This window comes from Bidens hawaiensis, unplaced genomic scaffold (assembly GCF_021521415.1).
Source record: "Bidens hawaiensis isolate Kalapana, Puna unplaced genomic scaffold, B.hawaiensis_p1.1 tig00065012_1, whole genome shotgun sequence".
Lineage (NCBI taxonomy): Eukaryota > Viridiplantae > Streptophyta > Magnoliopsida > Asterales > Asteraceae > Bidens > Bidens hawaiensis.
In genome coordinates, this window is record NW_027501603.1 from 11,349 (window position 1) to 34,239 (window position 22,891).

The 22,891-nt window shown below is 35.8% G+C and overlaps 3 protein-coding genes across 3 annotated transcripts; all 3 read left to right on the forward strand.

The window, feature by feature from the left end:
• The first annotated feature begins 1,040 nt into the window (after positions 1-1,040).
• Positions 1,041-1,706, forward strand: LOC143604396 (glutathione S-transferase T3-like). The gene has a single exon (XM_077080891.1). It carries the CDS (start codon positions 1,041-1,043, stop codon positions 1,704-1,706), a length of 666 nt encoding a protein of 221 aa, XP_076937006.1.
• Positions 1,707-6,530: 4,824 nt separating this feature from the next.
• On the forward strand, positions 6,531-11,665 carry LOC143604398 (alcohol dehydrogenase-like 7). Its single transcript, XM_077080893.1, has 10 exons — positions 6,531-6,565; positions 6,655-6,791; positions 6,884-6,930; positions 8,582-8,907; positions 9,107-9,189; positions 9,860-9,935; positions 10,014-10,078; positions 10,165-10,260; positions 10,875-11,039; positions 11,234-11,665. Exons 2-10 carry the CDS (start codon positions 6,786-6,788, stop codon positions 11,345-11,347), a joined length of 978 nt encoding a protein of 325 aa, XP_076937008.1. The 5' UTR covers positions 6,531-6,565; positions 6,655-6,785; the 3' UTR covers positions 11,348-11,665.
• Positions 11,666-17,080: 5,415 nt separating this feature from the next.
• On the forward strand, positions 17,081-21,094 carry LOC143604397 (alcohol dehydrogenase-like 7). The gene is made up of 10 exons (XM_077080892.1): positions 17,081-17,285; positions 17,374-17,510; positions 17,604-17,650; positions 18,966-19,291; positions 19,386-19,468; positions 19,936-20,011; positions 20,206-20,270; positions 20,360-20,455; positions 20,604-20,768; positions 20,842-21,094. Exons 1-10 carry the CDS (start codon positions 17,240-17,242, stop codon positions 20,956-20,958), a joined length of 1,158 nt encoding a protein of 385 aa, XP_076937007.1. The 5' UTR covers positions 17,081-17,239; the 3' UTR covers positions 20,959-21,094.
• The last annotated feature ends 1,797 nt before the right edge of the window (positions 21,095-22,891 follow it).

The following is a 22,891-nucleotide window of genomic DNA, read 5'->3' on the forward strand; positions in this document are numbered from 1 at the left end:
CACTAAAGATTTTATATCTCAAAGCCCCTTTTAAACTCTTAAATGTTTTCCTTTCATTTTCTTTATTATCATAGCTTTGACCACACGTATCATCAATATCACAATCAAGAAACTAAGTTTCCTCATGTGTTAACATTAAAGTCATTCGCTGGTGTAAGATACCTTAAAAGATTCCTCTATACTCGATAGTAAGAAAATTTGAGGAGAAAGTTACATCACTCATTATTAAAGACATGTGTTCTTAATAACTTGTATCGGGGATACAATCAAGTATGACAAAGTGATATTTTTGTCTGATTTAACTTCTTTATGATTTATAATTTAATCTTATAACCTAAGGCTGGTCGCTATGGGGCGCCCATGACTGAGGTGACGGGCGGTGATGGGCGCGGAACACCGCAGTGGGGCGCGGTGGTTCTTTGGGCGTCGTTACTTTGATTGTTCAAACGGCCGCCGCGCTTGGAGAGGTTTGGCGGGTCCCCCCCCAACGTTCATTTTGAACGGCTAGTTTTTTTTAAAAAAAATAATTATTTTATTTATAAATATTAACTCATTTTATTATTTTATATTCAAACAAATACCAAATTACTATCAAATTTCATAACAAAAAACTCTCAACTCTCTACCATGAATCCTTTCTCAAATTTCACCGGCTCGAGCTCAAACCCGAACCCAAACCAGAACACGAGCTCGAGCTCGAACCCTAACCAAAACCCGAACACCAACCCAAACCCGTGGGATCCGTCTCAAAGGTGGTGGGCTAGTTTACTCGCAAACAACAATGACCCTACCTACCCTTACTTTGTCAACCAGCATATACCATCAATGCCTCCAAACGTACAATCGTTTCCAAACGATATGTTTTATCGAATGCCAATGCCGTTTATGCCTCCGCCACCCCAAACCCAAAAACCCCAAACCCAAACACCCGAAACCCAAGTTGTCAAAACCCAATTTCCCGAAACCCAAGGCGACGAACCCCAAGATCTTCGCAAGCGAAGCCTAAAAAGAAGGTTGTTGCCGATCAAACACCAACTGAAATGTACGACAGGAAAAAGTGGAAAGACGATGAGGAAGCGGCGTTGGCGCAAGCGTGGATCGACACATCCGAAGACTCGGTGTTAGGTGACGGTAAACGCACCGCGATATTTTGGGCAGAAATATGTGATAAGTTTTTTGAGATAATAGGTCGAGGTCGCTACCGCGGGGATGATTCCGTCTCCAACAAATGGAAGGCAATGGTTTTAAAAATGAACCACTTCTCCGCATTTCACACTCGCCTTAAGAACAACAGAGGAAGTGGCACGAACGACGCCGACCTTCTTAAGGATATGTTGAAACAATACAAGCGCCTTCATGGTCACCACTTCGGCATGGGGATGTTTGAAATTTGGAAGAAATGCACGAGCTCGCCAAAGTGGCATCCGATCCCGACATCTTCACTGCGACCGTCCAAACGGTCAAAAACAACGTCTACTTCGGCCGATCAATCGCCGTCTCAAGCCGCGTCGGATGCTTGTTCTCAATTTAACTTAAAAGAGATTGATCCCGATTTTCATTTTGATGAACCGGATGAGTTGTCACGTCCGGTAGGAAGAGAAAGGGCCAAGGCGGCGGCTAGAGGTGGGGGGTCTTCGTCTAGAACGACATCCTCGATGAGTTCCGACGTGAGCGCGCGGTTTGACAACTTGGAGCTTGCACTTTAAGAGTTTCGCGAGGAAAAAAAACACTCGAAAGAGGAACTCAAGATAATACACGAAGAAAGAAAAGGGATGCATGCGGAATACAAAGCCATGCATGAAGAAGAAAGAAGGCTAAATCGGAGCGGCAATGAGAGGACTTCAAGCTCCTAGCAAAGGATCTCTCGCATCTAGATCCGGCCACGCGGGCGTTTTTGGAGAAAAAGAAAGAAAGGATAATGGCAAAATACGCAAACGAGGATTCGGATGCCGAAAATTAGTTGTATTTTTTTTCTATTTGTATGTTTTTTTTATGTTTTTTATTTTAATTAAGTTTGATTTTTATTATTTAGTTGAATTTAGTTTGTATTTTATTATTAAGTTATATTAAGTTTGTTGGTTTTATTAAATTTGTAAAAAAGATAAAAAAAATTAAGGGGCTTCGAAGCCCCTTAAACATTGAGAGGCATCTTTGGGGTGGGGCTTTGAAGCTCCCAGTACACGTGGCGCTGACGTGGCACTGGGGAGGGGCTTCGAAGCCCCTCACCATGGCGACCAGCCTAATAGAAGTATTAACTCGTTTTAGATATATTGTTAAAGAAGATGTGCATGAAGTTCATCATTTGATGCGTCACACAAGTTCTTTCATAAACGGATCAAACTCTTCCAACATCTAAATAGCTCTAGAAAATATTCCATTACTTTCTTAATGCAACTTCTCATTTTATCTACAAAATGCTAGTTTATGGTTAGCAAGATAACTTAGATGGACGCAATCCTAACATGATTTAAAGTTTGGTAGGGAAACAAAACTAAAATATTGATAAGCACCATAATGATAGGGAATAGCTAGTATATTCAATAAAGATTGACATAATCTTAATTTTTGCAGTAAACTGTTTAAAATATGGCTTCTGAAAGGTGAGTTGGATACTGAAAGTCAAGGAGCAGTAGACTAACATATCTCAAAGAGTATTGACAACTTGGATTAAAGAGTGTCAAAGATCGAAAAGTATTGAAGCAACTGATAAAGTGGCGTACGAGCAAGAAAGAGATCATTGAAAACAAATCATTTTAAGAATTACTGCACTTGTGAAATATCTTGCTAGACATAACTTAGTTTTTCGTGGATCAAATGAGAAGCTGTGTAAAAAAAAGTTAATAGAAATTCTTTAGAAGACATTGAGATGTCGAAAGAGTTTAACCCAATTATAAAAAGAACATGTGCAGTAATTCTTGAAGACAAAGAGCTAAAGTTATGTTATAGCAGTTGTTTTGACATATTATATCAAGTGAAGTTATAGAGCCTTCTTGACCATTTCAGTATCAATGACATCTACAGAAAGGCAAGAGCCTGACAATTCATTTTGATAGATCGCCTTGCTACAAAAAAATTGTTTTGTTTCTTATAATAACAATTGTAATTAGTAAAATTTCTGTAAAAACAAAGGTTAACTTCATTAGTTGCACACCACACCTGAAATCTTAGAGAAATCCCGCTATATAATCATCTTACAAGGGCCACACCGATAAGAATACCGTCCACCTGGACCCAAGACTCTATTTTCCGTGAACAATCGGTGAATTTTCCCCGGCTATGACCCGATGCGTTTGCAAAGAAAAGGTACTTTCCCGGGACAACTCGGATTAGCCTAATATGATCATATTTTAACAAATTGCTTCTCTTATGAGGATCCTGAGGTGAAGTTCTATAAGGAACCGGGTGTCCGCCTGTTCGGTGGAAAGTTCGTTTACGCTCTTCCGTTTAATAAACGAACCGGACATGAACAAAAAAAATTCTATTCAGTAAGCTTAACGGACGAGCACGTACAGACGCCGTGTTCGTTCAATAGTGTTCGTGAATGTCCCTAACGTCCGTTTAATAAACGAACCGGACATGTTTTGGTTACTACGTTAAGATTTTTGAATATCATGTGGTGTAATTCCGATTTTGTGGGTAAACCGTCCATTTGTCCGACAAAAGCCTAACAAACAAACATGAACAAGGTCTCATCCGGTTCGGTTCAGCCCGCTTACAGCCCTACCAATAATCATTAGCAACTAATAATATCATAACATTATGTTCCTAACCTATCATCAACATAATTAGCTCAACATAGTAATCAATTTTAGGTTTATTAGCACTAACAAATGTATAATATTAATAACAACAATCACAAATTCAAACAATAAAAACCTAAATTAGTAGACTCGCATACCGATTAGGCGATTACTCATCACCGAACAGGACACGGAGCTTGGCGGCAAAAGTACCGGTGGAATCGAGTGCGGCTTCAGCAAGAAGACTGTTTTTAATGTGATTGAGTCGATCGTTGAGTGAAGCTTGTTCTTTCTCTAAAGCGGCAGTATCGTCCTGTAGATCTTGGATTCGGTACTTTTGACCTACGGATCGCATGCTTAATAGGAAGATACCAGTCATGGCGAAGAATTGGATGAAGCTGTGTTTGCGTTTGATGGCGTTGGCCACGAATCCGAGGGATTTTTTGGGCGGTGGAGTCCCGGTGGTGGTTGATGGAGGCATGGTGGTTTTGGATGGAGGTTTTGGTTGATGTTATGTTTTTGAGGTGGATGAGCCCATGCACAAATTGGTTTTTTAAACCTGACTTGAAACCGGACCCGGTTGACATGCTAGTTCAAAGTATATTTCGTTTCTTCGGAGAAATTGTACCCGCAGAAGATTTGGACCGGCCTGAACGTTCCAAATCTACCCGGCCAAAACCTGCGTTAAAAACCTGACCATACCCGGTTCGGTTCCTACCTTACCCGGTTATTGACTTTCGTTGAGCAAACTCGGAACCGGGTCTTAACTTTTGTTGAGCAAACTCGGAAACGGTTCCTGAAATAACCTGATTTGCCGACCTTTAGAACCAATTCGGTTACAGAAAGTCAAAATCAGTTTTTACAAAATGGTTTGGATTGAAACTGGTTTATAAAGGGAAAATGATTGGTTTGGTTTGTAATTGGTTTTTATCTAGTTTGGTTGGTTTTAACCGGTTTCATGGAGGAGTTTTCAAATTGATTATCACTTGAATGTTCAATTTGGTTTCAATATCGGTTCGGGTTTGGTTTAGGTGCGGGTTATTTTTTCGTGAATTGGTATTTTTGTCCACCTTTGGAACATGTCATTTGAAAGCTTGTGGTACCTTGATCAATAGGGTAAGGTAAATTACAATTTATAATTGGAATGCGACTTTCAAAAGATTATAATAAGAAAATAGTTGAATCAAGATTCAGATTCATGTATGAAGCGTCTACCGATACACTTAATTAGTTTCAATATGAAGCGTCTACCGATACACTTAATTAGTTTCAACTTGGCAAGATTAAAATAGAAGTTAATCACTAATCTAAACGCACATATACAATTGTGACACATAATATTGTTACTTGTTAATAACACATGAGACTATAGGTTATTATTCATGGTAGGTTTTATATATGGGTTAAACTAATTATTTGTTTGGGCTTAAGTGTTACGTTAAGTGGGCTCCTAATTAATTCATTTGGGCGCTTATGGGAGTTGGTATTGAGATCATATAGATCAATGTTATATTCCGTGCCTGGTATCTTGATCGAATACACACAAAAGCGAGACGGTTACACCAAACTATCAAAGAACACTACCGATTCTTCAAAATTCAATTCCATTAACAATAATTTGTCTTATGCAACAAATCATTGTGTGTGACCCACAAATACTTTTATATGATAGTGATTCTCGATTTAGAGACTAATCCATAGTTCAGTTCAGTTGTCAACAATCGTAGATTTCCATGCTTATTTGTTTGATTGGTTACTTGGTTTTAGACTACAAATATACAACAAAAGCGTCGGAAAATGATGAAACCAAATCAAAGTTGATAGGTTGAAGGTTGATGTAGGTTCAGTTATTGTATTAGATATATGATGAGCTAAATGTAGCCTCTTATGTGTTGAATGAGAACTCATGCGAGTAAACTATAGGAGATAATGTGCAAGAATTATCTATTATGTTTTAAGGGTTGCTTTAAATATTATATATTAAATTATGGAAACGAGACAAACTTGATGACATTTAGATATTAATACTTTACAAATCAGTAATACATTTGTACGCATGTTTGGTTAATTATTGAGAGACAAAAACATGGTACAATAAATAATGTTTTACAAATTTTCTTTAGCTATATAGTAGGTTTTTACATTACATAAAATCAACTAAAATCAAACAGAACGATTGTAGTAAGGTGTTGATAAACCGTTAAATCGAATGAATCGTCTAAACATAAGTAAGTCGGTTGGTTTGGCAGGTTTGAGATTCAAATGATTTGGTTCACATCTCATTTTTGACGGTTTACAGCTTAACAACTCATTTTCGGGTTAGAACTTGAAACCAGTGTCTAACATTTGTTATTTATACTTTTTTCAATATGTAGCGACATATATGCATTATAATAATGAATCATTTTTATCATTTTAAAATTTTAATAAAAACTAGTAACTTTCAAAGCCGGTTTGATTTATTGGTTTGAAAACCATAGTTAACAGTTCAACTTAAAATTTCGATCAAACCAGCCAAACCATACCAAACCATTAATATTCTGTTATATTTATCGGATTCTTATACATAAAGTGATAAAACGTTAAACAAACGGCTAGTAGTGACTACTGACCATGGGCCCATATATTCCCAATTCTCCTAATATGAAACACTTACCATGTGGCACTCATAACCCCTGTAAATCTATAATAAAACTTTAAAACAGAAACCAAAACAACACAACTTTGTTGTGAGCAACAGACAAGAACAAAACCAGTGCCAACAATCACTGTGACCGGAAAAACCTCCAGCTATAATACCTTTGGAAAGCCTATCCGGTGCAAAGGTAAGTTTCTAATTTAGTAGTTTGAAGCTGAAAATAATATGTTTAAAATGTAGATGTTTAAAACATTTTGATTTCCTTGGCATGGGCAGCTGCGATTTCTCGGAAACCAGGGGAGCCGCTAGTGATCGAGGAAGTGATAGTTGCGCCACCGAAATGTCGTGAAGTTCGAATTAAAATAATATGTACATCACTTTGTCACAGTGATCTTACCTTTTGGAAAATGAAGGTAAGTTGTTACATATTTTTTTAGTAAAATTGGAATCAATTTAATGTTTGGTTTATGTTAAATGTTAATCAATTTTTTTTTGGTTTGTGAAGGACCCTCCTGCTAGTTTCCCCACAATATTTGGTCATGAAGCAGTGGGGTAAAAGCTGTTAACCCTGTGACTTATGACATATGTGTTTTTGTGCATGCCTAATTTTGATATATTCTATACTGTCTGTTACGTAGCACTAGTCAGCATGCTAAATCAGCTTTTTACACAAACATATTTTTACTCCAACATTACCATACTCATTCTTTCCATATGCAACTTACTTTATTTAATTATGTTATTTAATATTGAGTGTGAGACAAAAAAAGAAATAAATGATCCGCACTTACCTGCATGTAGCCACGAACGGGACCCAAAGAATGGCATGGCCACAACGACACATGCCTAGCACGCGAGCTCCATGTCATCAAGAATTGGGCAATGACGCTCGTGTTGAGGGTCCTCTTAAGACGTTGTTTAATATGTTTGTTTCTAACTAGCGTTAAATTGACTCCAATCATTTATCAGAAATGGTAAACATGTTACACCTATCATAGCAACTATTTTGTAAATCATTTTGCTAGTATCGGTAACAATATAAAAATATGTTGCTATTATAGATATAACACGATGGAAGGTTGCAATGGTTGAATGTAAGACAATAATTGTACTTTTCGTAGTACATTAAAGGAAAGTCACGTGAATAGCCACACTAACTACACATTATGAAATAGGGATTCATACCTTTTTTATATATGAAACCATGTGTAGTGGGAGAGTTATAGGTAAAGTTATGACCCATAACTCTCCCTTCACCCCCCCCCTCCCCCCCCTCAATGTCATAGGTAAAGTTATGGGTTCAAAGTTATGTATATAACTTTGAAGGGTGGTGTTTTGTGTGTGTGTGTGGTGTTATGGGTAAAGTTATGACTACATCATCTTTTTGCAAAAATCTATAACTCTGACTGGACGACACATGATGCATAGAGCCTATGGGTGGAAAGTTATGACTATTGACTACACGTGATCTTAGTTTGAGAGTTACAAATTCCTTTAATCCTAGGAAGCCAAAACGTTACGAACATGTGGACCATTTTTTTTTACAAAACTTAGCACTGTTGCGTCGAGTAAACAAATAACACACTGATACGTCATAATTGCCACAAAAGTGACCAATTTTTGCCCAAAAATGGCTATCTTGATCACGCGTGTAATTTGACAGGATGTAATCATTTTTGAGGTAATAATTCTTGTTTAATAAAAAACAATGACTATTTGGATCAAATAAAAATGACTTTTATCATAAAAGGTGTAAAAAAAACTAGAGTAATTACGTTAACACAAGAGTAATTATTATTACACTATAACTTTTGAACTAGAGTAATTATTATTACACTATATTATTTTTTTATAACATAATTACTCTAAATCAAATATGTAATTACTCTATTTATTTGTATGTTTAATATGCTAATTTAATTTGTATCAGATCTCACACATATTTAAAATGATTTTATGTGACTTTCTTTAAATACATAAAAAACAGGTAAAGTATGCTGTTGACTTAAACATGTAAGTTTTTTACCTTTTGTTTGATGAAGATTTGAGGTTAAGTATTGGCATCTCAATGGAACAATTTAACTTACAAGTATATTGTTCAAAAAGATAATATGATAACAAAATTTATGTTGTTAAATATGCAATATTCATTACTGCAAACATATGATCCAACTCATAACTATTTCATTCTTCCACATTAAAGGGTTGTAGAGAGTGTTGGAGAAGGTGTGCATGAGCTTGTTGAAGGAGACACTGTGATCCCAATATTTCTAGCCGATTGTGGTGAATGCACCGACTGTTTATCTGAAAAAAGCAACCTATGCGCAAATTTTCCTTTCCGTCTTTCTCCTTGGATGGACCGAGAAGAAACAAGTAGGTTCACAGACGTGAATGGAGAAACCTTGTACCACTTCTTGTCCGTATCAAGTTTTAGTGAGTACACGGTGGTTGACATTGTACATTTAACCAAAATCGACCCGACAATCCCACCTAACCGAGCTTGCCTCTTAAGTTGTGGAGTATCAACCGGTAAGTTTGACATTTGAGGTCAAACATGTTTTGAATCTATTTCAAAATTAATATGAACTTTTTACAACTTCTGGTTGGAACATGATAACCATGTTATGATACAAAAAATATGTATTTAAGGGGTAAATTGGTAATATGATCAGCCAATTTTGACTTTTGAAAGTACTAGATTTGACCCAAAATGTCAATATGGTTTCAGGGTTGGGTGCTGCTTGGAAAACAGCCAAGGTTGAAGCTGGATCAACAGTTGCTATATTTGGACTGGGTGCCATTGGGCTAGCAGTATGATTTTACACAAAGGCTTAAATAATTTTGTAACGTGTTACAATACTTAAAACATGATTAGGGTTGTAATCGCGCCGCGCTAGCTCATTTAATTTTAAAAGTTTTTAGAGGTTTTATATTTTAAACGTATTGATATATATAAAAGCTACAAATAACAAATGTAACATACACATAATACTGTGTTTATAAACTACAGAATTCATAACTTATATGAATTAAAAATTTGTTATACTTATATTATATATATATTAAAGTTTGGTCCAAACTTTAAATGAGCCACACGAAAATTTTCAATATTTTTCTTATTTTTGTTCATTAAAAATGTCATATGGCTTTAAGTTATATTTAGATGTATAAAAATTGGGCTTTAGTTTACACGAACCAACGAGTAAGCTAATAAACGAGCCACGAGCTGAGCCGGCTTTGGCTTGTGCTCAGCTCGTTTATAGACCGAGTCGGCTCTGTTTGACTCGTTTACAAACGAGCCGATTTCGAGCGAGTTGAGAGCTTTTTGAGAAAACCTATTATGAATTAGTCAGTAATGCTTTTGTGATATTAATGGTTAAAACTTAATTCAACATATAAAGTGAAGTTAAATTTTAATCTTGAAATATGTCTTGATGTGAGCTTAATGACCAATGATAACAAGCATAAATTGTTTTTACAGGTAGCCGAAGGAGCGAGGCTGTGTGGAGCTAAGAGGATCATAGGTGTTGATGTGAACCAGGACAAGTGCGAAATAGGTAACATTATGGTCACTTTCCATTTATAAAGGTCATATGCGGAGTTAGGTTTACATTGATCTATTACTTTATTAATAGGAAAGAAATTCGGAGTTACCGATTTTGTGAATTCTAGTAATTATGGGGACAAAACCGTGAGCCAGGTAACTTAACCAAATTTAAGTCATTATTCGACGCGATAAGATATGCTAATGATAAATGACTAATTAATGATGTTATTTTGGAGTAGGTAATAATAGAGATGATCGGAGGTGGTGCTGACTATTGCTTTGAGTGTGTTGGTATGAAGTCAGTGGTGCATGAAGCTTATGCTTCTTGTAGAAAGGTAGATTTAATATTTATGTTTGTTTTGCTCATTCCATTTTTCTTAGGGGTGGCAATGTTGATTTGGAAAAAAAGTTTTCCCAAATGAGTTCATTGGGTGAACTCAAATTAAAACATGGTTTTATACTCAAATTATAGATGAGGTTACTCTTAAAAAACTTTTATAATGAGTATGTATGAAACCAAAATACCATCACAAACAAAACGCACGAGACCCGTAGGTTTTGTTTTATGTTTTCTCACAAACCGAATTTCCTGTTTGGTTTTGCATGTACTCATCCTTAAAGGAACTGAACACCTAAAACAATAAACACCGAACCAAACTCATAAAGACTAAAAATACTGAACTAAAACCTGTAAACCATATCTTTTGCTTTTTGTAAACGTTAATCGATAATTTTTTTTTGTTGGATATCACCTAATCATTAGTTAACAAAAATATTTTAATTCCACACTTCATGGCTAATTCATTTTTTGACAATCTATTTTTTTGGGCCTAAACGTTACAAGCCCAAATGATAAAAGCAAGTAATTGTATGGTTTTCATCATCTTCCAAAGTCCAAACTCCTTTTATGCGTTAATTGAAGTTTCTTCATCTGTGATGCAATCTTTAGGGATGGGGAAAAGTAGTAGTGTTGGGAGTTGACCGACTGGACGCAATGTTGACTTTTAATTCTTTTGAGCTACTTAGTAGCGGGAGATCAATCACAGGATCCTACTTTGGAGGTCTCAAACCGAAATCTGACATTCGTATCATTGAAAAACGCTACATGAACAAGGTAATTAGCATAATACTAGCTCTTTGCTTTTTCATCTTTGACTTCTAAGGTCAAAGTCAACCAAAGATTTCTTTCAATCCAAATTGATATGGTTTGTAGTACAAATTAACACTAATACTTGTTCTGAAATCTTCAAAAGTTAAAACTTAAAAGTATTCACATTAAAACTTAATATTAATTCTTTTCCAATTCAGGAAATATGTCTTAATGATTTTGTCACACATGAAGTTGACTTCAAAGATATCAACAAGGCTTTTGACTTGATGACTGCGGGGAAGAGTTTAAGGTGTGTAATCTGGATGAACTAATGATTATTAAATTTTCATTTTAACTTTCATGAGGTGTTACTATTACTTAAGTTGCAAATAAAGATGTAAACATTTATTTTATTTGTTTTATGTCATATTACTCAATAGAACTTTTTTAATTGTTTTTGTTCAACTACTATAATGTGAGATCTCGCCAAATAACAACCACTAGAGCTGTGCAACGGTTCAGTTCAGCGAGAACCAAACGGAACTGAAAATAAGAACCGGAATCGGAACCTATTATAGTAAACTGGTTCGGTTCCAGAACCGGTAAAATCGGTTCTCGCTAATCGGTTATGACCAGAACCGGTTCCGTTGTATATTTATCAAATGAGTTGTGCAAACTTTGAAAATTACAAAACAAGTTTATATAATTGTATGTCTTCTTTCACTGTAAAATTAATTTAGATTACAACATGAACATCTATTATATTTTTTAGACAGAATTACAGAAATTGTCATTTATGTATACACCAAATTTCAGTGGTTATCATTTATCTTTAAAAGTAACATAATTTGTACTTTACGTTTTCAATAGTTACTCCATTTGTTCTTTAACCCTAACCTAGTTAGTTTTTCTCGTTAACTCGAGTCGTATGCTTTGCACATGAGGGCAAATTAGTACTTTCACCTATTTAATTGAAAAGACATTTTAATATCCATTTATTTAAGTATATATATATATGGTATTCTTTCTTCTCCAGTAGCCACCACCACCACCAACCCACCACTTGCCACCATCAACCTCCGGCAACCACCACCGCTGCACCATCACCAATCCCAACACCATCTCTCTCTCTCTCACAATCACCAATCCCGCCTAACCATTGCCACCGTCACCTGAAACGACCACAACAATCATCAACCTTTGAACCCATTAACCAGCCGACTAAAGCATCGCCGGAAAAACGAGTTAGTTCTCCAGTCACCGGAAAAACGAGTTAGCGCTCCGGTCGCCGGAAAATCCGGTTGATGTTAACAATTGAAGAAAGGGTGCGTACCATCGGTCCATCGCACCTGATTATCTCATGCTTGATCAAATTGAAACCCTAATCGAAGTCTGTTCATCGTATTCCGGCCAGATCGGATCTAATTCATCGTCTGCCGGACAAATCAATAGCCTAATCGAAGTCCAATCAACCATTTCCGGCTAAATCAAAACCCTAATCGACGTCCGTTCACTGTCTTTCAGTGACCAATTAGAGCCTCGTCTTCAAACCTAACTATTCCAGGTCTTCAATAATGGTGGCCGGGCGACTTCATCTTTATATCAACATAGATGAGGAAGAGCATACGGAGAAGTGGAGGGGAGGCAGAGATGGCGGTTAGAGGTTGGATGGTGGTGGTGGTGATGGTGATGAACTGGAGAAAAGAGGGAGAGAGAGAAGTTTGAGATAGAGAGAGATATTTTTTTTAATTTATATATATATATATATATAGGTAAGGTTAATGTAAAAAACAATAGTTTTGTGACAAGAATAAGAATAAATCTAGGCCCTTAGATCTAGGATCTAGTGGTTGAGATTAGTAGTTTTTAAAAACCATATAGTTTCCTATTTACATGGTATAGTATCATATTTAGGTGGTGTGGTTTATTTTAAAGTCTTTCTCACACTTCTCACAAAACAATTTTTTTTTATTTGAACCTTTCTCTCTCTCTCTCTCTATATATATATATTCTCTTATTTTTAAAATGTTTTTTTAATAAATGGTTAAAATGACTAAATTACCCTCATGTACAAGGCACATGATCAGACTTAACGATAAAAACTAACTGAGTTAGGGTCAAAGGACAAACAGTGTTACATTTGGAAACGTAAAGTACAAAATATGTTACTTTTAAAGATAAAGGACAACCACTGAAACTTGGTGTATATATAAAGGACAATTTCTTTAATTATGTCTATTTTTTATTAAAACCTAATTGTCAAAGTTAAACAAATCATTAGCAGCGACAGATTAAAGAAAGATCATATCATTTTATATTAAATTACCTTGATAGCTTAAGCCAAAATTAATCATGGTTGCTAGGTCTTGAACGCAAAGAAAGAATATTTGAATTAAAGAATGACTGATAATAAGTTACCCTATAAAACATGGGGATTGGTAAATTTAGTTAAAACGTTTTTAATATTCCGGTTCTTCGGTTCCAAGTCTAGGACCCGCCGATGTTACCCGGAACCGAACCGCGAACAGTTTAATACAAATTTTGAGAACCGAGAACCGTAAAGTAACACTGGTTAGCGGTTCTGAAGCACCGGTTCGATTCCGGTTCCGAACCTTTTTTCTCACCCCCTAACAACCACCACTTTTTAACTATATTATAATGACCACTTATTTTTTAATAAACCTAAATAAAATAAAAGGAATCTTATTGTCTGATCGTATGTTGTTTAAATGTCACATGGAAAGTATGGTTACTATTATATTCAATATTTTAAAAACCTCTAAACATAACACATGCTATTCTTCGAGTGCACTCCAGTGTGCTATTCATCAGATAATCAAGATTCTTTCTTGGAATATATTTGTGTTTTATAGCAAGAAGATCAAAAGTGATATTATTTAATAATATATTTGTATAGGTACACACATGTTCATGTTAGTTTTTAGTCAAACATATGTAAACCATAAATTATTATATAGGTAGTCAATACATTTACGTATGTGTAAATAGGTGATTTACGCATTATCATATAGGTAATCAATACATTTACATATATGTAAATAGGTGATTTACGCACATGTAAACGTATAGATATATAAGTAGGTCATTTGTAAAAATGTCAAAAGTAAAAATGTGTAAATAGGTCAATTACACAAGGAGGTCAACTAACACATATACAAATAACTAAATTACATATATGTAAATGTTGTATATAGTTTGTAAATGGATCACTTGCACATATGTAAATATTGCATATATATAAAACTTTTCAGTTGCATTTTGTAGAAAATATTTTGAGCATGAAATTATATAACTTAAAAATTTGATGTATAAATGTTATACATATATGCGAAAGGAAAATCATAAATGCAAAGTACTATTACCTAATTTTTATTGATTCCCCCCTCCCCCCCCCCCCCCCCCCCCCAACCAACTGAGTTAAATGTCTGGATCCGTCATTGCTAGTTGTATTGGGAATTGCATGTCTTACCGGTCCGGTTTAGTGCGTGTAGGTCGTTTCCGTTTTGACCTGCCGGTTTTTGACAGGTGACCACCGAACCGGAAACGGGGTTAACGATTGGAAATTGGAATTGAGGAGCGTGACTATTCTTAACTTATTCACAAAGTCCATTTTGCTTTTAAGATTTCAATCTAACTTTTCAGTTTATTGTCTTTTTCATTTTTTGATTCTTAATTAAAAGTTTTATTTATGGGATGTGATCCTCTCACACCACTCTCACATGTCTATATGGCTCGTATAGGATACACATGTCTGACAATGGGACAAAAAAAGTAGCTTTTTACAGCCTATACGACCGTATAGACATTAAATGTCTCGCATTGCATTCAGACAAAACCATAAAAGCTATACGGTCGTATAGGGCTATACGGCCGTATAGAAAATAAAAGTTATACGGTCGTATAGGTCTATACGACCGTATAGAAAATAAAAGTTATACGGTTGTTAGGGCTATATGACCGTATTGAAAACATTTACAGAAACATTCAGACTACTTTAATCGTTGCCGGAAAACGATTTAAAAAAAACCTCAAATTTTGGGGTGCATTTTTATTTTAATGTATGTTGACTAGATGTTAAAAAAAACCTCAAATTTTTATTATATGTAAGCAACAAATAGGCCCAGACAGTCTTGAGCTTTTGACGAGCTAAGCTTGAGCTCAACATTTAAACTTGTTAAGATAAATGAACCAAATACGACCCGTATAAATCAAATATATTGTATATATGGTCATCATTTTTTTTAAAAAAAATGTCTATAAACGAGCCAAATACGACCCGTATAAATCACATATATTGTATATATGGTCATCATTTTTTTTAAAAAAAAAGTGTCTATACGACCCGTATAGGCCTATACGAGGCACAATAAACAATGGCAGACAACCTCTGACACGATTCAGGTCCTATACAACCGTATAGCCCTATACGAGCCGTATAGGACAAAAAAATGATATATGAAGATCCAAGGTGGTATGGGAGGATCCCTTGCCTATTGTATTTGTTATACTTTTTGTTTTTTATATATCTTAAATACAACGTGGTTCGGTTTTAAGACCGGTCCAACCAATACCACCATGAATCCCTAGAGTGGGTTTTAGCCATTTAGCCTCAATGATTCATGATTTTATTTTATACTCGACAGGAGATATCTTCAGAAGACATGTGAATTAGACAATTCGTATTAAAATTTTAAAAATTGTAACCCACCTACCCACATATGGGGTCGAAACTCATAACAATACAATAATAAATTAATAATTGAATAGTCATATCTTTTTAGACATGATTGTTTCACACAACTACTACTAAATATATATATAATATTTTTTTAACGGCGAAACTTCTTAGAGCATTCACGTTCCATTCCATATATTTTCCCTATAATTTAGTTAAAAAACAACATTCCATAAATTTATCTATCATTTTTCAAAATTTTTTCACATTCTATTCTCTATTCATATCCATAAATTAATTCTTTATTATTTTTTTCTCTTTTGTCTTATTATATGGTAAATGGTGATTGAGAGATATGTGATATATTATATGGTATGGATAAAAAATGAGTCCCTATATTTAGGGATTTACTTTAGTTGCAATATAACTCATCCATATAATAGAGAATAGATTAGAGAGATGATTTTGATGGTTTTCTTAAAATTTATCTTAAATTATATGGGTTTGACAACTTTAAAGAATGTGTTGAGAATGCTCTTATTAGTTATTAATATTCATAAAATAAGCATAACCTTATTAGTTTCTAACAAATATGTTAGAAAGAGTTGTAATTAATGAATTGAGTTTTAAGTCTGAGTTTAAATAAACAGATGAAGCATAAATCATAGTTTGCTTATTTGTCTAGATCATTAGTATCAACTATAAAGGTTAAGCAATTCGAAAAATTAATAATAATCGTGTAATATAAAGCATTTAGTTATACATACTTTTTGATCACTAATTGGTTAACAATTTTAACATAAACATATTCAAATATGTTATATACAATTATAGCAATTTTAACATGAACATATACAAATATGTTACATACAATTAAAGTTTTCTTGGTTCCCGGAATGTATATTCCACGCGTTGTATCCAGTTACGGCTCAGAGTTTGTGAAAAAAAGGAACACTTTGGTACTTTGAGAGACCCGGTGCATCTAGCTAGTTCGGTGGATGAAAACAAAGTGATGAGCTTTCTTTGGGTGAAAAGTCAGGCACGGCTAGCTGATGTTTCTTGGAAGGATTGGTATAGTTTTGTGGTGTAACTAGGTGAGGTGAAAGCGAGCATGCTGACTGGATAACCTTTGGCTGTGGAGATTTTGTTTGTGTTGGTTGTTGTAACCGGTATGCTACTACGTTTAACTTCTTGGTAGCTCATTTGTATATAATAATTTTTTTTTTGTTTTTCATTCAAAAACAATAAAATTTTACATTTTCTTATAACAAGCAAATAATTTTATTTTTATAAGTTAGCTAGTTAATTAATAATAACATAACATACCGCTTATTTATAACTTTTGAAAATGTAAAGTAACAGAACCACCTTAAAACATGTTGCCACGTGTTCAATGAATTAAATACCCGTAACTTATCTTTCACCACCTATTCCCGCCGGGCCCTGACCAATAAAACCTCAAAACGGAATCCAACAAGTACAACATACGTCTCAGAAACACACCAAAAACTTATAAACTCATCGGACCATGGCCGGACAAACCACCACCGCCGGCGAACCAATCCGGTGCAGAGGTAGTAAATAGTAATCCCAATACAAACATTTTAAAACTTTAGATATTATTATTATCTTAAAAAAACATTTATGTTATGTTGTTGGCAGCTGCTATTGTTAGGAAGCCAGGGGCACCACTTGTGATTGAGGAAGTGATTGTCGCCCCACCGCAACCTCGCGAAGTCCGAATTAAGATCATTTGTACTTCTCTTTGTCATAGTGATGTTACTTTCTGGAAATTGGAGGTACAGAGCCGTTGACTTTTGTAATCTGCGTCAAATGAGTGTTTTGTTGTGTTGAATTGTTGGTAATTGGTTAATGGTGTTTTGTTTGTGAAGCATCCGCCCGCGATTTTTCCAAGAATACTTGGTCATGAAGCAATGGGGTAAGTAAGATTTCATTCGGTTGATTAAATTTGCATGTTTGATTTGTTGATTTGTTTTATTTTGTGTGTTTGAGTTATGTGTATCGGTGAAAGTTAATGTACAAATTAAATTAATGTACTAACGGGAAGAATCAAATTAATTACAATATGTTGTAATTACACTATACTATATAATTACACTACTTGATTTTCACAGTTAGCATGTTAATTTAATTTGTATCTGATCTAAACCCATGTGTATATGGGGTGATAGTTTCCCAGATTGCAATTATTGCAATTATTGCAATTAATGTTACTGGTTAAAGTCAACATATGAATAAAAAGCATATTGATGATCTTGGTAGACAATGATAGTTGACAAAATGGTTGTTGGTGTGGCCAAAAGCCTAAAAGTCTTAGGCTGTCACTATACAAAACTACTTATCTAGACACCGGTGATGTTGTCATACGGCGTGTATGGAATGGCGAAACGTGGTTAGTTGGGTTATGTAGGTAGTCATACGGAGCGTATGATAAGGTGAGGATCATATGGGTTGTATGAGACGCAAATCACACTACCCATATGATGTTTTGAGTGACAAAGAACTGCATGATGTTGTTGGGTTAATCGGGTTATTCACGGGTCAAACGGGTTGCGGGTAGGGGGGGGTGTAATTTTCAGTAGGGAATAAATAGTCCATAAATTAGTCCGTTGATTTATTTATAACATGTTTTTATTGTGTTTTGATTGAGCCTTAGACGGTGGGCTAAAAGGTGAGTTTGTTTCCTAGTTATTTCGTATGTTAATGTTAGGTGGGTTTAGTCGTACCACCCGTATGTTAGAGCAATACAACCCGTGTGCCATACGAGCCATATGGTAAGTTGAAAGTGGTTAAACAGGTTATTTTTGATAGTCATACGGGAAATAGAGAGGGTTAAAAGGTCATACGAGTTGTATGAGCGCCAAATCCTATGCATGTTTTGACTGACAAAAGATTGATGTGACAATTGACAAAAGTCATACGGCTTGTACAACTTTTTCACCCCATCATAAAGCTTCAGCCCAGATGGCATTATACGGGGCCCTATGATAGGACGAAAAGGGTCATATGGGTCGTATGAGGGCTCAATCATATGGCCCAAAAGGCCATTGACAAAAACCATACTGGCCGTATGACCTTTTTCCCTATCATACGACCCATATAGCGTGTTTGGATAGCATGAACTTAAATCTTCAATTTTCATACAGATTTGTTAGCTCCCAAATTATAAATTTTTTTCTTTGATTCCCAATTTCAAAAAACAATATTATAACCATTTCTTTTGTTACAAAAAGGGTAGTAGAAAGTGTTGGAGAAGGTGTACATGAAGTTGTTGAAGGTGACACAGTAATCCCAATATTTTTACCAGATTGTGGTGAGTGTACAGATTGCTTATCCAATAAAAGCAACCTATGTTCCAAGCTACCTTTCAGTGTTTCACCATACATGGATAGAGACAAAACAAGCAGGTTCACAGACATTAATGGGGAAATATTGTACCATTTCTTGTTTGTATCAAGCTTTAGTGAATACACAGTGGTTGACATTGCCCATGTGACTAAAATTGACCCACAAACACCCCCAAATAGAGCTTGTCTCTTAAGTTGTGGAGTTTCAACCGGTAAGTTATATTGCTTTTTTTTTAAATATTTTTATTGTTTACTTTCGAATAAGGAAATGTTAACGTATAAAGTTCGACTATGTAACGATTTTAGGGGTTGGTGCTGCTTGGAAAACCGCAAATGTGGAAGTTGGATCAACGGTTGCTATATTTGGATTGGGTGCAATCGGGCTCGCGGTATGATCACATTTAATTTAAATTTAGGACACGACACAAACCTTGAATTTTACGAGTTTGGGTTTTGTATAAACGGGTTTGGGTTAGTATCGGACCCGTTTAGCTAAACAGGGGGGGTTATTGTCAACCTGGTGGTTCGTGGGTTGACCCATTTGTATTTTTTGTTCAACAAATGTAAATTTAAATTATTAATATGTGAAAATAATAAAAAAAATATAAACAAGGTCAAAGGGGTCGTGTTTGTGTCAACCCGCAAATAGGCGTGACGTGTTTGTTTGACACTTTTTTGGGTCCGGGTGAATGTTGGATATAAATATATTTTATGTTAGAATTTGTGTCACTTGCTAATAGTTTTTTTATCATCAAAATAAAAAGTGCATTTTACAATACTTCTGCGGTGTCATTCTTGTTACATACCGATAAATCTAGTGATATTTAACGTTAAAAAGCACGTTTCCTTTTTTTAGGTTGCTGAGGGAGCAAGGCTCTGTGGAGCTAAGAGGATCATAGGTGTTGATGTGAACCAAGACAAATTCGAATTAGGTAACATTAACTTGTAATTTGAATTTTTGTCGCAGTATGGAAGCTTTTCATTTATGTTAATATTAGCTATGAACATAAATTAAAGATAGTATAGTACTATAATAGGATTGTTTGTTATGCAGTTTGAGGATAGTTTGTTTATGACTTAAAATTTTAAAATGTTTATTTTACATTTGGTTTTTATTTTATTTCAGGAAAGAAGTTTGGAGTGACTGATTTTATAAACTCCCGTAATTGTGGAGACAAAACTGTGAGCCAGGTAACGAAGTTAACCAATACCGACCGAATTGTGCTGTTATTTTCCATTATTGTTTTATTTTTATACCATAAAGTTGCTGCCAAAAACAGGTAATAATGGATATGACAGGTGACGGTGCAGACTACTGCTTCGAGTGTGTCGGTATGTCATCGCTCGTACATGAAGCTTACGCTTCTACTAGAAAGGTCTATTCTGCCCCTATATTCAAACCCGTCCAAGATAACGGGCCTGGTGCGGAACCGGGCTTTATAAAGCCCGTTTCTCGTGCATAATTTGCAACTTTTTATAATCCATAATTAAAGTTTCTTCATTTGTGAATGTAACAATATTTAGGGATGGGGAAAAACAGTTGTGTTGGGAGTTGACCAGCCGGGCGCAAAGTTGACTTTCAGTTCTAGTGAGGTACTTCTCAGTGGGAAGTCTCTCATGGGCTCACTTTTTGGTGGTTTAAAACCAAAATCTGATATTCCAATCCTTATAAAACGCTACATGGATAAGGTAAGCAGAATCTGTCTTAGGCTTTTAAAGTCAAACTGTTGATTGAAATACTGATGAATCTTGATCTTTTCAGGAACTACGGCTCGATGAATTCGTGACACACGAGGTTGAGTTTGAAGATATTAATAAGGCTTTTGATTTGCTTCTTGATGGAAAGAGCTTAAGATGTGTGATATGGATGAAAAAATGAGTGGATTTTGTTTCACTAATGTATTTTTATTATTGTATGTTGGTCTTGTTATATGTTATTCGTGGTTAATGAGACTGTTGTGTTAAGTTCTTGATTTCAACATTTCTAATAATGAAAGTATAATAACCTGTTTCAAAGAGTTTTTGAATTTCAATAAAACAAGAAGTGGTATTAGATTTCCCCATTTTATCATGCATGTTATATCAACGTCACTTCTTTTTTTTTTCACATATTTAACTTACATGTTGTTCTCATATATGATTAAAATATTAGTAGTTTTAAAGTGTCTTCATTTGCTATTTTATATCTCCAAGTAACAAAAGCTTTTAAATTTAGGGTATTTCATTATTTTAGTTTTTCTTTAATATTTTGTTGAAATCAACAAAATCAAACCAACTTAATAACACTTTAGTGACCTTTAAAATATTTCTAACTAGGCCCGTGTATTACATGGATAATTGTTAAAAATTTTAAATTTTGATTATTAAGTGATATACAGTCAACAAATTGATCATATATTGAAGAAACACTAAGAGACCCCGGCAGACTACGGATAATCTGGGGGTTAAGTAGATGTTTCCCACGAGGGGTTAGGTCCGGCAAAGATGGTTGTTCTTCTGATGACCTGCAAAACAGACACCGTGAGCTCGTCACTGAGAAGGGGGGGGGGTACCTCCTTGTGACCACCCTCCGGCGTGAGAATCAGACTAGATTGCTCTTGAATATAAGTGTATATTAAGAGAAATGACTAGAGCAGATATCAGATAATATATGAAGATATAAGATAATGATACCGTTCCAAGGTGTTGGAGTATTTATAGCCGAAGATAGGTTTCCAAGCAGGTACAGCCAGCTGTATAATATTCCTGTTCTACCAACTGTGGGCTACGCACGTGCCATGCTGGTGGTTGGTGGGTAGGCAGCGGCTGATAGTGACCAGGCCGGCTGTATACTATTCCTTTTCCACCAAATGCAGGCTAGGTACGTGCCACGACAGGGGTTGGTGAGTAGGCAGCGGCTGATAGTGACATTAAGTACTAGAGCGTGCTCCTCGTCGTACTGTTTGTCAGTGAGCTGTCGCTGCTTTGGTCAGATCTTTTGTCCATACCTTGGCAGGTACAGTACAAAAGATCCTCCAGTAGCGTACGGACTGGCTCATTTGGGCGGGAGTATTCCCGGCTTTGGGCGGGAGTATTCCCGGCTTGCTCATTCCTTCTTCTGGTGACATCACTGAATTATTTGAGAGTTAGTGCCTTGTGCGTGTAGCCTTGCTGTTAGTGCGGGTAGCCTTCCCTAATGGCTAGTATCCGCAGCTGCGGGAACAGGCGGAGTACGTCACCATTGAGAGGCTTTTCCTGCGGGAACAGATTGCGTACTGCGCGTAAGGACGTCATCTCTCTGAGCATGGTGGGTCCTGCGGATCCAGTTGGTCTTTGCGCAGACGTCCCTCTTTAAGGTACGTCTTGCGGGTTCAACTGCGCAGACGTCCCTCTACGAGGTGAGTCTTGTGGGTTCAACTGCGCAGACGTCCCTCTTCCAGGTGAGTCTTGCGGGTCCAACTGGGCTCTGCTGGGACCTACCTCTTCAAGTCCCCCCAGTCCAATGTTCTTCTCATGAATTGTTAATAAGTGAGGTGAACTTTTGGACTTAAGCAAGGGGTTTTGAAAAGGGTTTAGTTTTAAGGTTCTCCGCGGGGATTCTTCCCGCAGGTTTCCTAATGTCACGTGCAGAATTTCCCACTGTTCTGCTTGATCTTTGGGTATGATGCGGGCAGGTGTGTAACCTTCTCGCAAGTTGGGAGCGTTGAGTTTCACTTGTGTAGATTCTCAACGGGGTTTTGGTAGTTTTAAACATAGTGATCAATTATATTAAACAACCAATTCCATCTTGGAGCTTCCAACAATCTAGTTCTCAACGTTCCCGCTATGCGGGG